The 15,621-nt window shown below is 35.8% G+C and overlaps 2 protein-coding genes across 3 annotated transcripts in view; one reads left to right on the top strand and one right to left on the bottom strand.

Moving 5' to 3' along the window:
• LOC309615137 (uncharacterized protein) overlaps nt 1-15,621 on the top strand; it is a 343,686-nt gene that overhangs the window by 173,466 nt on the left and 154,599 nt on the right. The gene's annotated exons all lie outside the window — the stretch shown is intronic.
• STK3 (serine/threonine kinase 3) overlaps nt 1-15,621 on the bottom strand; it is a 315,343-nt gene that overhangs the window by 255,553 nt on the left and 44,169 nt on the right. For both annotated transcript variants that reach the window (XM_082364364.1, XM_082364365.1), the window contains exons 2-3: nt 14,124-14,204; nt 7,712-7,840 (exon numbers count right to left, since the gene is read on the bottom strand). In XM_082364364.1, coding sequence (XP_082220490.1) covers nt 7,712-7,840; nt 14,124-14,204 — 210 coding nt within the window. The remainder of the gene's footprint in view (nt 1-7,711; nt 7,841-14,123; nt 14,205-15,621) is intronic.

The raw sequence follows: 15,621 nt of genomic DNA, 5'->3' as shown, positions 1-15,621 counted from the left end.
TTGGAGTAGAAAACAAATTCAAGAGATATTTTCAAGGTACACTCAACACAATTTGATTATGATATAGACTGACAAGTTAGAAGACAGTAGGCAAGTTTTCTACTGTGTTTTATCCACTGTGTCTCCCTTCAACTGCACACTGAATATAAACTTAAGACTGGCAAATTAAAGATTACAATTTAAAGCCAACACTTTGAAAAATTACAAACACAGAAACAAATAAGCAGAGAGTTCAAGACCTGGGACTTCTAAGCCAGTCTGTTTCCACTGACACAGACGTCGTTCATTCATAATTCATTCCTGTATCATATAAAAGTAATCAACAAACATTCACTGAACAACATACATAGCCTAGTGGCAGATGCTAGGGAGAAAAATTCGTAGACTTTAGCGACAAAGAAGAAAAGGCAGTCCAGACAATGGGGAACCCATGAAGGAGTTTATGCAAGAAAATAATACAATCAAATAGCCTTTAAGGAGGATTATCCAGTGCAGGATTGTCAGGGGCCAAAGGTGATAGTGTTCATACTAGCGGGCAAGTTAGCTAACCGTAAAATTATTTAGATACACTAACATCTATTTTTTTAACCACACATTGATTATTAAAGGCTGGAGAGGAAGCAGGGAGAGCTTGCTTCAAAACACTAGCTCAGTGTTACTTATAATTTTAAGCAACACAAAGTTTTAGTTCAGCCATAAGGCCTAGGAATCTTGACTAAGCCACCATATGTACTTACAGGACATACGAGAATCCAGCAATTCTATGTCTTCTTGGCACAGTTAAATAGTTAAATACGACTCTGAAAATTCCAGTGGGTGGAGGGACATGGAAGATGCAAGTCAAATTACAGCATACACCAGGAAGCAAAGGTGAAACACGATGCCTCGATAACTGGGGCAAAACTCATGAGGCACAGTCTACTCCCTTCCCCTGTGCCATTCCCCTACCTTTCATTCTCCTGTCCCATTCATTCCCTTTCCCCTATTTAACACCTTCAACCCAATAAAACTACTTCCTCTCTTTTTTCTTTTTTTTTCTTTTTTGGCTTCCTCTCATCTCATGCCTAATGTATCATACCCTTGCCATTCCTCTGTCTCCATTTCATACCCTCCCTAAACCCTTATTCTAACAGTCTTCTTCTAGTATCACAACTCAAAATAGTAGTATAAAAAGAGAAGTGAGGAAAAAACAGAGAAACCAGAGGGAAAAAAACAGAAAAAGCACTACAAACTTCCTTATGTATTTGCACCTTATATAGACACTACTGTGGTACAAGTTATTTGGACTGAATCATTGTTTAAGCTTCTTATAGAGATTCAAATGTTAATTTTTCCTGTCTAAAAGTTAATTAACATTTTTATGTTAACTTGAATTTCATCTTAATTGAAGAAAATAGTGTATTGCTAAAGGTATCTTTTAATAGACTTTGATTTTTTATGGCAGGTTTGGGTTCACAGCAAAACTGAGTGAAAGGTACAGAGCTTTCTCATATGCCCCCTGCGCCCACACGTGCACAGCCTGCCCATTGTCCACATCCCCCCACCAGACTGGGATGTTTGTTACAAGTGATGGATCTACACTGACACAACACCGTCACCCAATCCATACTTTACATTAGGATCCACTCTTGGTGTTGTACATTCTTTGGGTTTCAACTGTATACACCATTATAGTATCATACAGAGTAATTTCACTGCTCTACCTATTCATCCCCCCCACCCTCCTAACCCCAGGCAACCACTGATCTTTTTATTGTCTCTATAGTTTTGCCTTTTCCAGGATGTCATATGGTTGAAATCATACAGTATATGCAGCCTTTCCAGATCGTCCTCTTTCACTAGTAATATCCGTTTAAGTTTCCTCTATGTATTTTCATAGCTTGATAGCTCATTTCTTTTTAGTGCTGAATAATATTCCATTGTCTGGATGTACCACAGTTTATGCATCCACCTACTGAAGGACATCTTGGCTGGTTCTAAGGTTTTGGTAATTATGAATAAAGCTGATATAAACATCCATGTGCAGGTATTTGTGTGGACATAAGTTTTTAACTCCTTTGGGTAAATATCAAGGAGCCAGACTGCTGGATCATATGGTTAAAAGTATGTTTAGTTTTGGAAGAAAACTGTCAAAAACTGACTTCTACACTGGCAATATTATTATGCATTCCCACCAGCAATGAATGGAAGTTCCTGTTGCTCCACATCCTCACCAGCATTTGGTGTTGTCAGTGTTCCAGATTTTGGGCATTCTAATAGGTGTGTAGTGGTATCTCATTGTTTTAACTTGCATTTCTCTGATGGCATATGATGTGAAGCATCTTTTCATATGCTTATTTGCCATCTGTGTATCTTCTCTCGTGAGGTGTCTGTTAAGGTTTTTGGCCCATTTTTTAATTGGGTTATTTGTATTCTTGTTGAGTTTTTTAAATTCTTCGTGTATTTTGGATAACATTCCTTTATCAGATAAGTCTTTTGCAAATATTTTCTAAGGTGTATTTTTTAATCTTGCCATTATAAGCATGTGATAATTAAAATACTAAAGAAATGGCTATTTTTCATTACATACGTTTCATTAACATCCTTCTACCATCTTAATAGTGTTCTAAACTTAATAGGGGTAATACAGTGTTTTCACAAAGGCAACATGAATATTCTCCTATGAAAACTGAATTGTTTCCAATATAAATCTAAATCACAGCAATTTATTTCTTGGCCCACCCAAAAACGAATACATATAGATGAACTGATAAAAACTGCCACAGTTAATCACAAATCCTTCAGTATGGTGAGTTTCAATTTTATTTATTTATTTTTTTCATCAGAAACAGTGTTCAAATGGAATCTCACCCAGAAACATCAGCAAACAGAACACATGGGACAGGAGCTGCTCTGGTAGAAAGAAGCCTCTGAGCAAGCAAGCTAGAAATGCGCTATTCCTACCACATGGACCGCCTCTCCTCTTTGTCCAGTAAATCTAAGTCATCCTTTAGAACTCAGCTTGGGTATGATCTCCCTGAGGAAGCTTTCCCTGAATCCCCAATGGTGAGGCGTTACAAACATCTTCCAACCCATACAGTTCCCCATATTTACCCCATCAGAGCTCTTATCACACTATACTGAAACAGCCTGTCCATTCATCTGTCTTGTGCATCTGACTGAAAGTCCTTCCAAAGTCTGGCTCATTCATTGTTATATGTCTTATGCGCAGCACGTAAGGGCTACCGTCAGGAGTAGGTACTCAGTATATTAGTCAAATAAATTTTTTTACATAATATATATATTGAATTTATATTATATATATATATATATAAATAAAATAAATTAGGTGAATAATTGTGTGCCCTGATGCATGTATTAACAACACATTTCTCTTGGTTTAGATATGAGAAATTCTTTCTCTAGAGTGTCAGTACTAGGAATGTAGAAGCTGTGTCAGTTGTGGTTCCCTTATATCCACATGACCTGGCACATAGTATTCAAAAGTATTGCTGACCAGCTCTTGCCTCCATCTCTAGCACTGCCTTGAGAATGAGTACTTTACTTTGAACTGTTGGAATCATTGTATAGACATTGCTTTCTTCAGCACTGGCCCTGGAGTCAGCAAATGTGGGTCCTCACAGTATCCTAGTCATTAACTAGCTATGATCTAGGACAATTCATGTAAAATCTGTAGGTCTCATTTTCTGTACCCATAAGATAGTTCTTAATTATGCTTTAGCACCAGAAGTCTTTTCTCAAATAAAATTTTAGAATGAGCTCCAACATAGAAAAAAAGATAAAAGCAAGGGCTAAGTTTCTCACTCTGCTCAATTCTTCACTGTTTGTGGAAAATACCCCTAGATGCACCTCCTTAGAGCAGAGTACATTTGAAAAACTCTAACTAAAGTACACCTACAGTTGGGACTTCCCTGGTGGTCCAGTGGTTAACAGTCCATGCTTCCACTGCAGGGGGCACAGGTTCGATCCCTGGTCAGGGAAGATCCCACATGCCGCGGGGTGCGGCCAAAAAATAAAAAATAAATTAAAAAATTAAAAAAAAATAAAGTACACCTACAGAGGTCTAGTCTAGCACCAACATTCTATGATTTAAACATTCAACAAATACTTACTGAATGCCTACTCTGTGCCAAGCACTGGACTAGACACAGAAGATTCAACAATAAACAATGCAGATGGATTCCCTCAAATATTTACGCCAAAATACAGTATTGAACACGTTCAGTACTCACTAAAATGAACAAAAAAAACTAAAACACCCTCTCATCTCTTTTTAGAGTGTAGAAAGCAAGACAATTTGCCAAATGCCCAAATAGCTGCATAGACTTAAGAAAATATATCAATTTCAGAAATACAAATTTCATTTTCTCTAACCAAAATTCCACTGTTTTATGTGGGAATTTTTCAATTTGTACTGTTTTCTTCCAAATCATTTTTATGCCAGTTCTCATTAACACATCTGCATTAACACAAGTAAGTAGTAGCTAAACATGTAATGCTTGTTCCTGCCATTTCCCAGTTTTTCACTTACCTTATCTTTTAGCACTTTTAGGATCTTTTAACCAACCAATTTTGTTTTTTGATCCTTCACTATTTCATAAGTTCAGTATGAATATAAAAGTGAAATCTAGAAGACAGGATCCATTTTTTTATCAATATTTGTTTTACCATTTCATTCAACAAATATTTGAGAAGCACTATGTACAAGGCATTCTGCTACAAAGTGGTACAAAATTTCTAGAATTTATTCACATTTTCTACCCCTTTAATTCACTACTTTTCTTTCCCCTTAGTAGTTTCAAGTACATAACAAGAACAACAATCAGATTTCCCTAGGGTCCTCTCAACCAACAATGCTCTTTCACATACTCCTTATCCATACCATATCTATTCACATTCATTCAACAAAAAGTACAGTGCTAGGCATTGTGATGTATGCTAAGAAATATGATTCCTTCTCTCAAGGAGTGAAGAAAGGATAAAGATAGTGAAGACATTTCAGAAGGAGACTCTACAAGAATTAGTGTCATCAGAGGTATCAGAAAAAGAAACAGATGAATTCTCAGTTTTGTTGTTGAAAGACTAAGTACATGATGATGCTATTAACAAAACAGGAATTTGAAAGGCTTGTCTGCAACAATTAAAACTTTGGTTTTAGAATGTTAAATGTAAAGTTGCTTCTGGATATTCCAGTTGAGTCATCCAGGCAGGAATTAGTAATACTTGTCAATACTTGAGTAGCCACTATGTGGCAGGATCCAAGGGCACTTAGTAAGTCATAATCCCAAACTCAAAGAATTTAAGAGTCAGGTGACAGAGAATACAAGTAAACAGGTGCTTAAAAGAGAAACTCAGGTAAGAGAGAAGCCTGGAAGCATAAGCACTGGCCAGATCATGAAGGCCTTTGTATGCCATCCTTAGGAGACAGGATCTAGCTAAGCAATGGGGAGCCACTTAAGGGTTTTAAACAGAGAATGGCTTGATTAGGTTTGCATTTTAGAAAGAACACTCTAGCTTCAGGGAAAAAAATGGGTTGGAGTAGGCAAAAATGAAAGACAAAGTGAACATACAGGAAGCTGTTGCAGAAACCTGAGCAAGAGCTGATGGGTACCAAGATGCACAAAGGTTAGGAGATGTATAATGGGTAATATCTGAGACATCGTGCCCTTCCTAGAGCACACTCAACTAAAATCTCTAAAGCACAACATTAGTACCTGAACTATTTTTAACCATTATAATAAAATAATAATAGCAACATGCAAACATTAAGCACCTGGGGCTTCCCTGGTGGCGCAGTGGTTGAGAAACTGCCTGCCAATGCAGGGGACACGGGTTCGACCCCTGGTCTGGGAAGATCCCACGTGCCACGGAGCAACTGGGCCCGTGAGCCACAACTACTGAGCCTGCGCGTCTGGAGCCTGTGCTCCACAACAAGAGAGGCCGCGATAGTGAGAGGCCCGCGCACCGCGATGAAGAGTGCCCCCGCTTGCTGCAACTAGAGAAAGCCCTCGCGCAGAAACGAAGACCCAACACAGCCAAAAAATTAACTAATTAATTAATTTTAAAAAAAAACTCAATTGTTTAACTGAAATGTAAAAAAAAAAAAAAAATATTAAGCACCTGAAGAGCCCAGCACTACACTATGGTCAATCTTTCCTTATCTACATCAAACTATGCGAACCACATTCTTATCAAGTTACCTAATTAACAGAGGTCTGGGAAAACTCTGCAATTATGTATTTTGACCTGGGAGCTGAGGAATGTATTTTTTTTCTATAACCACTTGAATTTCCAGTTATATGGCCTTCATGGAAAATATGTAATATAATCTAAATACACAGCACACAATAAAGAAGAGTAAAACTGAACAGACCCAAGCAACAAAGTTCCTCTAGGACTATCGGTCACTTCATTAACCAAAGAGCTTACAATATATGTATCTTATATACTGTTGGAAAAGGAAGTTTTCCATAGATCTCTTACTAATAGGGCCCTGATTTGATTAGGGATGACAATGTGTCCAGACTCCCCTAAGTTCGCCAGCTCTAAGTCACCGTGTGACTCAATTCTGATGAATAAAATATAAGCTGAGGGTTTCTGGGAAAGCCCTTTCCCACTTCTTCTCTTCTTCCTCCTGTCTGGAATGTAGACAAAATGCTGGAGCTGGAGCAGCTCTCTTGCAACCATGAGATAATAAGCATGAGAACAAAGACCACATGCTAAGGATGGCACAGTATAAGAAAAAGCCTATCACAGTTGTTACTTCATTGCTGCTATATTAACCTTATCTCTAGACCTTTTATAAAGGGAGAATAATAAATCTCTCTTTGATTAAGTAACTATAGGCCTAACACAGTCCTAATTTACACACTCTGCATCCCTTATAAAGGCCAGGCTACTTACTAGGGTATATAAGATACTTCATGATCAGCTCCATTTACCTATCCAAACTCATTTCATATCACTCTGTCTCTTACTTTCCACTGCAGTAATTCTAAACTTTGTCAGAACAGCACATAACAGTGAGCTGTTTTTCACCTTTCTACCTTTAATTCTCTGTACAGTCTCTCATCCCTCTATTTCCTCACCAAATTTACTCTTCCTCTGCATTCCAGACTTCCTGACTCCTGGCTGAGGTAGGTGCCCTGCCTCCTTGTTCTCACATCTCCTCATGTACCAGTCAGTATAATGACTGTGCTGTACTACAGCTATTTGCTTAAGTATCTGTCTTCCCAACGAGATTACCAGCCCCTCAAGACAAAAAACAATGTCTTAGTTCCCTTGATATTCCTAGATCCTGGCACAGTACCTGGCCCACTAGGGATGCTCAGTAAATGTCTGTTGAATAAATTAGAGTTACATAAGACATGACTGCTTTTAATTAGTGAAAACAATTAAATCAAAAGGATGGTTAAATGACTTTTCCTTAATATCAAAAACTAATTCTCACCCATAAATTTTCCCTGAAAATGAGAAAAGGGCTTGAGTATTTTCTTTCACTACGTTTGCTTTATAGTATCATTTCTGCCTTAGAGCTGAAAGTCCTAAAGACAACCCTACAAAGCTATTCTCATCTTCCTTGAAAGATTAGTCTCCCTTCCGATGGAAAGTCAGAAGAGAAAACTAAACAAATGACCAAAGAACACATTTTATTATACATTATTAGCAAAACTTATCAAAATGAAGGTAAAGAAATAAAATCTCTACATACCTGTCACATTGCTGCATTATGGAAATTTCTTTGATTATTTCCTGAAGATCTGACTCAACAGGTACTTGTTTAATTGCCACAACTTGACCAGATTCCTTATGTATTGCTTTAAACACACTTCCATAAGACCTAAAAGAAACCAAGACATTTCTTTATTTTTCCCCTTTCAAACATAACTATTAGAGAAAAAATGGTCTATTATGAGTTTTTACATGTAGTCTTTTCTTTTTTTATTTTATTTTTTAAAAATTTTTATTGGAGTATAGTTGATTTACAATGTTGTGTTAGTTTCAGGTGTACAGCAAAGTGAATCAGTTATATATATATACATATATCCACTCTTTTTAAGATTATTTTCCCATATAGGCCATTACAGAGTACTCCGTAGAGTTCCCCGTGCTATACAGTAGGTCCTTATTAGCTATCTATTTTATATATAGTATCCATGTAGTGTTTTCTAATTTAAAATACTACTTAATGGTGACAAATCAAAGTAAACAAATTTAAAAAGTGAATTATATCTTAGCTTTAATGCTTCAATTATAGACTTAAAATTAACTAAAATCATCAAATTAATAGACAAAGATTTGCTGATTTTCTTATGAATGAAAGAAATAGACTTACGGTTTGTCAGCTCAAACAAATGCAGCATTAAGAAGATACATAAGTAGAAGTTAAAAGAATGAAATACAGAATAAAAACAGCCAAAGTCTCATGTTAGAAGAAAAGGCTGATCTCATCTTCAACAAAATCATCCCCAAAATATCAAAGTACAATGTCTGTTCAGACTGCTTAAGAGCAACTGAAATCTTCAGCTGGGGACCACACAACACCAAAGTTAGAGAAGCAGGAAATCTGGTCCCTGCCATGTCAGAGATCCAAGGTCTCTCAAATGCTCCTTTCACTATCTTCTTCTCCTCAAGAGCAAGACCACACACACAAAGATAAATACAATGAGTAACAGGATCTAATGGCCACTTGTTCAAAAACTGTCTCTGCTACAACTCTTGAAACATTGCCAATTAAATATTTATGTGTCTTAAAAAGCAAGAACAATGAGAGAGGGAAGCCATTTGTATTTTGAGATGAATTAGAAGACAAGGTAAAAACTATCACTTACTAAATTCTTACTGTAAGTCAGGTACTATGCTTGATGTTTTACAAGCATTATCAAATTCAACCCTCTCAATTGTGAGGTAAAATACTATTATAGCCATTTTAAAAGATGAGGAAATAGAGACTCAGATACCAGTGACCAGCAAGGCCAGAATTCAAACATATTCTGACTCCAAAGATCATGTTTTCCTTACTACATTATTTCTACAGAAGAGAAAGAAGAGCAAGCCGTTAGAGACATGGAATGTTTCCTAATATTAGGAAGCTATGCAGGATCATTTCAAATTTACAATCTTTTAAAATAAGTGAAAAAGTGAAAAATGAGTGACAAAGCAGTTACTTTAACAAAATGAATTGCATTCTATCCTCTGTTTCTTTGGGCTTTCTGAAGTAATTTAATTTAGTTTGATACCCAAAGTCACCTTTGGGGGTGTGTGTGTGTGTGTGTGGTCCTAATTTACACACACACATACACACACACACACACAGGTAAACCCCACTTTTCAAAAGTTCACCTTACGCCCCTTCGCTTTTACAAAACACCTGGATTAGTACCTGTTTCGCTAACCAGAAGAAATTCGAAGAAGATTTACCCTTTTACAAAAAAAGGTGAAAAGCAAAAACAGCATTCAACGTTTGTTTCTGCAGGAGCCATTACAGAGGGAGAAAGTACCATGAGCAGCAAGAGCAGCCGCGCCAAGCTCATCCCCTGGAAACTGCACTCAGCACCTCAGCATCACGCCGCCATAGCTCTGAACTGTGTCTGTGAGCATCTGTGCTTTATCTCAATTTATTCTGTGTATCCGTTAGCAAGATGTGTCATAAGGTAACTGCTTGTTTGCTTTACAACATTTCAACTTACGAAAGGTTTCATAGGAACGCTCTACTTTCAGATAGCAGGGGAAATCTGCATCTCCCCTTAGAAGCCATATCTGTGTGTGTGTGTGTGTGTGTGTGTGTGTGTGTGTGTGTGTGCATGTATGTGTGTGTATATATGTGTGTGTATACATATATTTTTTTTCCCTCAAAAGCTAATCTAGAATTCAGTGCTAGATTACCTATTGTCAGTTAAGCAACGCCATCAGTCCCTTCTAAGGTCTTCTTGCCACTACAAAGGAGGAAAACTGGGAACCACATTTCCCAGATTTCCCTTCCCTGAATGGATCCCAGTTAAGAGTTTGACAATGCATGAAATCTGAATGGCAAAAAGTTGAGGAGAAACTATCATTCTCCAAATTTAGCTGTAGCAGATGCATTAGCAGATATAAGGTACACAGTGGCTTCTTGCTGAGCTTTTTGATAATCAAGATGCTGCTGCTGCAGACTAAGATAGTTGGTGCAAGCTTCTCAAAGATTCTTAAGGATTCCAGCAGATCCCAGGTGAGCTTCTAAGAAATACCACTTCAGTACTCCAGGCTGAGATCTTCAGCACTGGCTTCTCTGACCTTCAGTGACAAAGTCCATAACCTTTGCATCCCTGGCCCTTCCACAAGTCATTTGAGCCCCAAATTTCATAATAAACTCTTTAAACCCAGAGTACACAGAGTAGCCTTTCTTTTCCTAACCATGTCTTGGTACCAATACTTTTGGGGAAGGAACTGGTTCTAAGGGAAGGAATCTTAAAGATGGGAATCCTGGATTAGTTTTTTCTTAGATTTGAATACAGTGATGGCTTCAAAACAAGTGACAAACAGAACATTGATAGCCTATGGTATTTAGGGGCAAAACAATTATTTAAATTATTATCCTTAGTTGCCCGGAGTCTAGGCAAAGCTTTAGAAGACCAAATAACTGTATCAATTGACTGTCACAGTGAAAATAGGGGTACGAAGACTGCAGAATGGAATGGCCTGCTCCTGCCTACACTGGAAAAGTCATGAAACAATTATAACAAGCTCAGGGCTTAAATCGCCAGCCCAAGACTAAGAGACCCAGAAAACTTCTGAATGCCCCAAAAGAAAGTCGTGATTCTTATATGCCCAGGACTGAGACTTCTGAAACCCAAACTCAAAGTCTAATCTTGCTGGAAGCTGAATTACATTGCAAACTGAATTCACAACATCACCAGGACTACTATGCTAAAGTTAGGTTTTTAACTGTAAAGAGAGGTACCCAGAGAATTGGTATTGGGATATTAACGTAGATTGTTACTAATCTGAATACCTGAAACCCCAACCCCTACCAAGTCTCCCTTGTCAGCAAAAGCAACCCTATCCCCTAGTCTGAGAAAATTAACCTCATGATGCCTGAAGACTCTATAAGACCTTACTCGAGGGAATTGCCTTTCAGGGAAATGCAGCTCCTTTCCCAGACTACATCACCACCACCTCTCATTGTTCCAGACCTATAATTACACTCAAATTCCCACAGACACCAGAGGAATGAATATAAAATCTGACCCAAGAGTACCTACTAGTCACACCAAAAGAGGTGTATGATTTTGTCAGTTTTTATTAGCAGAACCCTAAAGAATATGTGTGGGAAGGAATTCTAAGATTTCCAGGGAGAAAGGAATTTACTTCTAACCAACAGTTGAGAGTGTCCCTAACAGTCTGCTCAGCTAGCTAACTAAAACCCAGACTCAACAATGGCCCACATTAAGTGAGATGCCAGGGATCCTCATTATACATCAGAGGAAGGAGATCAAAGGCTCAAGTAGATGGAATACTAGAATCAAAATCTCACCATGTGACCTGCTGGCCCACCCTCTAAGTATGCTCACTGAGAGAGTCCAGAGGACACTCCCTTTACTGGTGTCGCTGAAAGCTGTATAGTGCAGGTCAGAGGTAACAGAGATGCCAACACTGAAATAAGTTCCCTAAGTTTAACGGATGTTGGGATCCGTTAAGAAGTGAAGTGACAATGTCTTTCCATCTGAGACAAGGTGGGCATGGAAATCATAATGGGTAGCAAAGTAAGGCTACAGTTTTCTTTTTTCATACATCTAGATTTTGATTAAAGTTATGCTGGCTTCATAAAAATAACTGCAATTCTTTGTCCCTTAATGACTGGATAAACCTTAGCTGGTACTTTTTTTTTTTTTTTTTTTTTAGTAAAATGAACATAGCATAAAATTCACCATTTGAAACATTTTAAAGTGTACTGCATTCACAATGTTGTGTAATCCTTACCACCCCTATCTAGTTCCAAATCATTTGGAATCTGCTTTCTGTCTCTATGGATTTGTCTATTCTGGATACCTCATATAAATGGAATCATATGTGACTTTCTGTATCTGGCTTCTTTCACTGAATGTATGTTTCAAGGTTCATCCATACTGAGGTATGTATCAGTACTTCATTCTTTTTAACAGCTATATAATATTCCATTGTACAGATATATCACATTTTGTTTATCCATTCATCAACTGATGGACATCCCCACATTTGGCTATTGTGAATACTGCTGCTATGAGCTGGGATCTCTTTTTTTTTTCCTTTAAAACATCTTTATTGGAGTGTAATTGCTTTACAATGATGTGTTAGTTTCTGCTGTATAACAAAGTGAATCAGCTATGTGTACATATATCATGAGCTGGTATCTTTTTAATTAATAGATAGATATTTAACTGCCTTTCCATCTTTTCTATGGTAATTGATATATCTAAGTTTAAACTTCTTTGGGAGTCAATTCACACAATTCATATTTTGTTATGGAATCATCTACTTCTAGATTTTCAAATGAGTTTTCATAGAGCAGCATTTAGTAGTCTTTTAATTCTTCAAATCATTTCTTTATCATTGCTTGTATCTTCTTTCTTATTCCAAATCTTCAATTATTTTTGCTCTTTTTTCTTTAGTCAAAGTCAGAACTAGGTTTAACTATTTTAATGACCTGTTCAAAGAAGTATCTTTTATATACATATATTATTTCTAATTTTTTTACTTTCTATTTCATTAATTTCAGCTTTTTAGTTCATGAATTCTCTATTTCTAGTTTCTTCTGGTACATTTTATTATTTTTCTCAGTCCTTTAAATAAGCACTAAGTTATTTTATTTATTTATTTATTTCCTTCCTTCCTTCCTTCCTTCTTTACTTTTTGGTCTTTCTTCTTTAGTAGTAAAGAAATTTAAAACTAAATATGGTCACCTAATTACAGCTTTGCTGGATTCCATAAATATTAGTATGATTTGTTCTCTATTTCATTGTTTTCTAGATAATTTGCAATTTCCTCTTCATAGGTTACCTCAGATTATGTTTCCTAATTTCCAATAAGTGTGGGTTTTATCATATTGTAATTATTTAGTTCTAATTTTAGTAGACTATAATTAGAAATGTAACCTGAAAAATCCCTTTTTTTAGAATTTGTTGGGGTTTTTTTGTTAGTTTTTTTAATCAGTGGTCCATGAATATACCAAAAACTGGGGGTGGGGGGGAGGCAAGAATAGTTATATCAATGTAAGTATAAATACATACCATATATATGGTGTGTGTGTGTGTATATATATACACACACATATATATAATCAAGTTTGTTGATTATAATACTTAATCCCTTTATGTCCTTTCTCTTTTTTCCTTATTCTGTCCAATTCAGAAAAAGATATATTAAAATCTCTCACATGAATACATTTTTATTAGATTCCCCTGATGTTTCTAATAGCTTTCCTTCAGAAATTTAATTGTCACGGCGACTGACACATATATGTTTCATTATAAGCTGTCTTTTATGTCATTACCTAATATCCCTCTTTATTCTTCATTTGAATATTAACCCCTCTTTACTCAAGATCTTTTAACTTTAATTTACCTGATATAAATATTGCCACTCCTGCTTTCTTTTTTGTTTTTTGGTGTGATTAGTTCTTTCTTATCTGATATCTCTAATAGGAAATACCACTATATATCTACCCTTTGTATTACACGGGCGTCTTATAAACAGCATATAGCTAGGTTTTGCATTTTAATTAGCCCGAATAATTTGTCTATGAGAGAACTGACATTTAGTGAAAAATGTACTTCACTTTATTCCTTCCAACTTACATTTAGCTTACTACTTTATATTTTTGTTTTCTCTATTTCTTTTTCCTTATTCTTGCTGGTCTAAGCTGTTTTAATTGTGTTTTGTGCCTTTTACTATCCTGGAAGTTCTCCTGTACTTTCAGCTTTTCACCACGGAGTATGATGTTAGCTTGGGCTTGTCATATATGGCCCTTCACTATGTTCAGGTACATTCCCTCTATACTCTTACTACTCAATTCAATCAAATATACTCTAGTGAAAGACTAATCTTACACAGTATTTTATAACTGCTCTGTCATTATCTAAATGCTACTTTCATGTTTTTGTACTTACCCTTCTCCCAGTTTCTCTAGTACATCAAAAACTTCTTCAGGCTGCTTAGTCAAACTGTCTTCACTCAGCTTTTTTAGCTTACTGATGAGAAAAAGAACAGAAAAAATATTTTCCTTAAGATCTTTCATAAATTTTTTAATTTTATTTTTAAGAGGCAATATACTCAAATGGTTCAAAATCAATCAATATAAAAAAGTATACAGTACATAGTCTCCTTCCAACCCCTGTTCTTAATCTTCCCAGAAACACCTCAAAGAATAAGCACTTTTATTAGCTTCCTGTGAAACCTTTATACAAATATGAATATATATTTTTATTTCTCCCCCTTTTTAACACACAATAGAGCATTTTATACACAATCTTTTTTATCCACACTGTTATATACTTTGATGTTTTTACTTGACAACATAAAATCCATGTTGGAGATCTCTATGACATAAATACATAGAAAGCACCCTCATTCTTTTATTTTTTACATCTACATCCTATTCTGTTGCAAAGATGTAGTCTCTCTTACTCACCGATCCTTTACTTATGGATATCTAGGTTCCCTTTTGCTAATATAAACAACACTGCAATAAATAAGCTTATACATAAGTCAACTCACACATGTGCTAATATATCTTTAAGATAAATTCCCAGAAGCGAAACTGTGAGGTCAAGGGAATATATAAACACACACAAATACAGAAGTATATATATTGATAAATAAGCACATATACTGTAAGTATAACCATATGTCACAATATAAATTTAATATAAGATCAATAATAACTATATAGTAATTATTAAAATTGTTGATTGATTATATTATGGTATATTTTATCTACTATAATTGTATGTGATATTAATATATATGTATATTAATCGATATTAACAAACTGCCCACCAGGGGGCTTATACGAATTTAATCTCCTACAAGTAATATATGAGAGCGTCTTTTCCCACAATTCCACCTACATAGTATTGAACCAAATATTTCAGCCAATACATTAGGTGAAAACTTGTAACTCAGAGAAGATTTATTTTGCATTTCTCTTACTATGAGCGAAGTTGAGCATCTTTTAATATAATATGAAACAAATCATCTATTCATGTTCTTTGCTCATTTTTCTCTTGGGTTTTTGGTCCTTTTCTTATCTGTATACAAGGGAAACTGGTCTTTGTTTATGTTGCAAATATTTTCACTTGTATTGACTTCACTTATGAGTTTTTAGTTTTATGGTCTACTTGACTATTTGCCATAGAGAAATGTCTTTTTATTTTGTTTTTGCTTTTTTAAAAGTTATCCATAGTATGGCATGTGCAGAAATATCTAGAAGTAAGAAATGAAAAGCATTATACATGGTATGTCTGAAAGACCAAAAATAATTTGGTATGAATAAAGTATCATGTATAAAGGACCAAAAATAATTCAGAAAGAATAAAGTAAAAGTGGCCAGGATGTATTAAAAATGGTCAGGTTAAAAAGAGTCTTGTAAACCATGTTAAGGAGCTC

The sequence above is a fragment of the Balaenoptera borealis genome, assembly GCF_965194805.1.
Source record: "Balaenoptera borealis genome assembly, chromosome: 17".
Lineage (NCBI taxonomy): Eukaryota > Metazoa > Chordata > Mammalia > Artiodactyla > Balaenopteridae > Balaenoptera > Balaenoptera borealis.
Note: the sequence above shows the minus strand (reverse complement) of the source record. Positions and strands in the feature narration are given on the sequence as shown.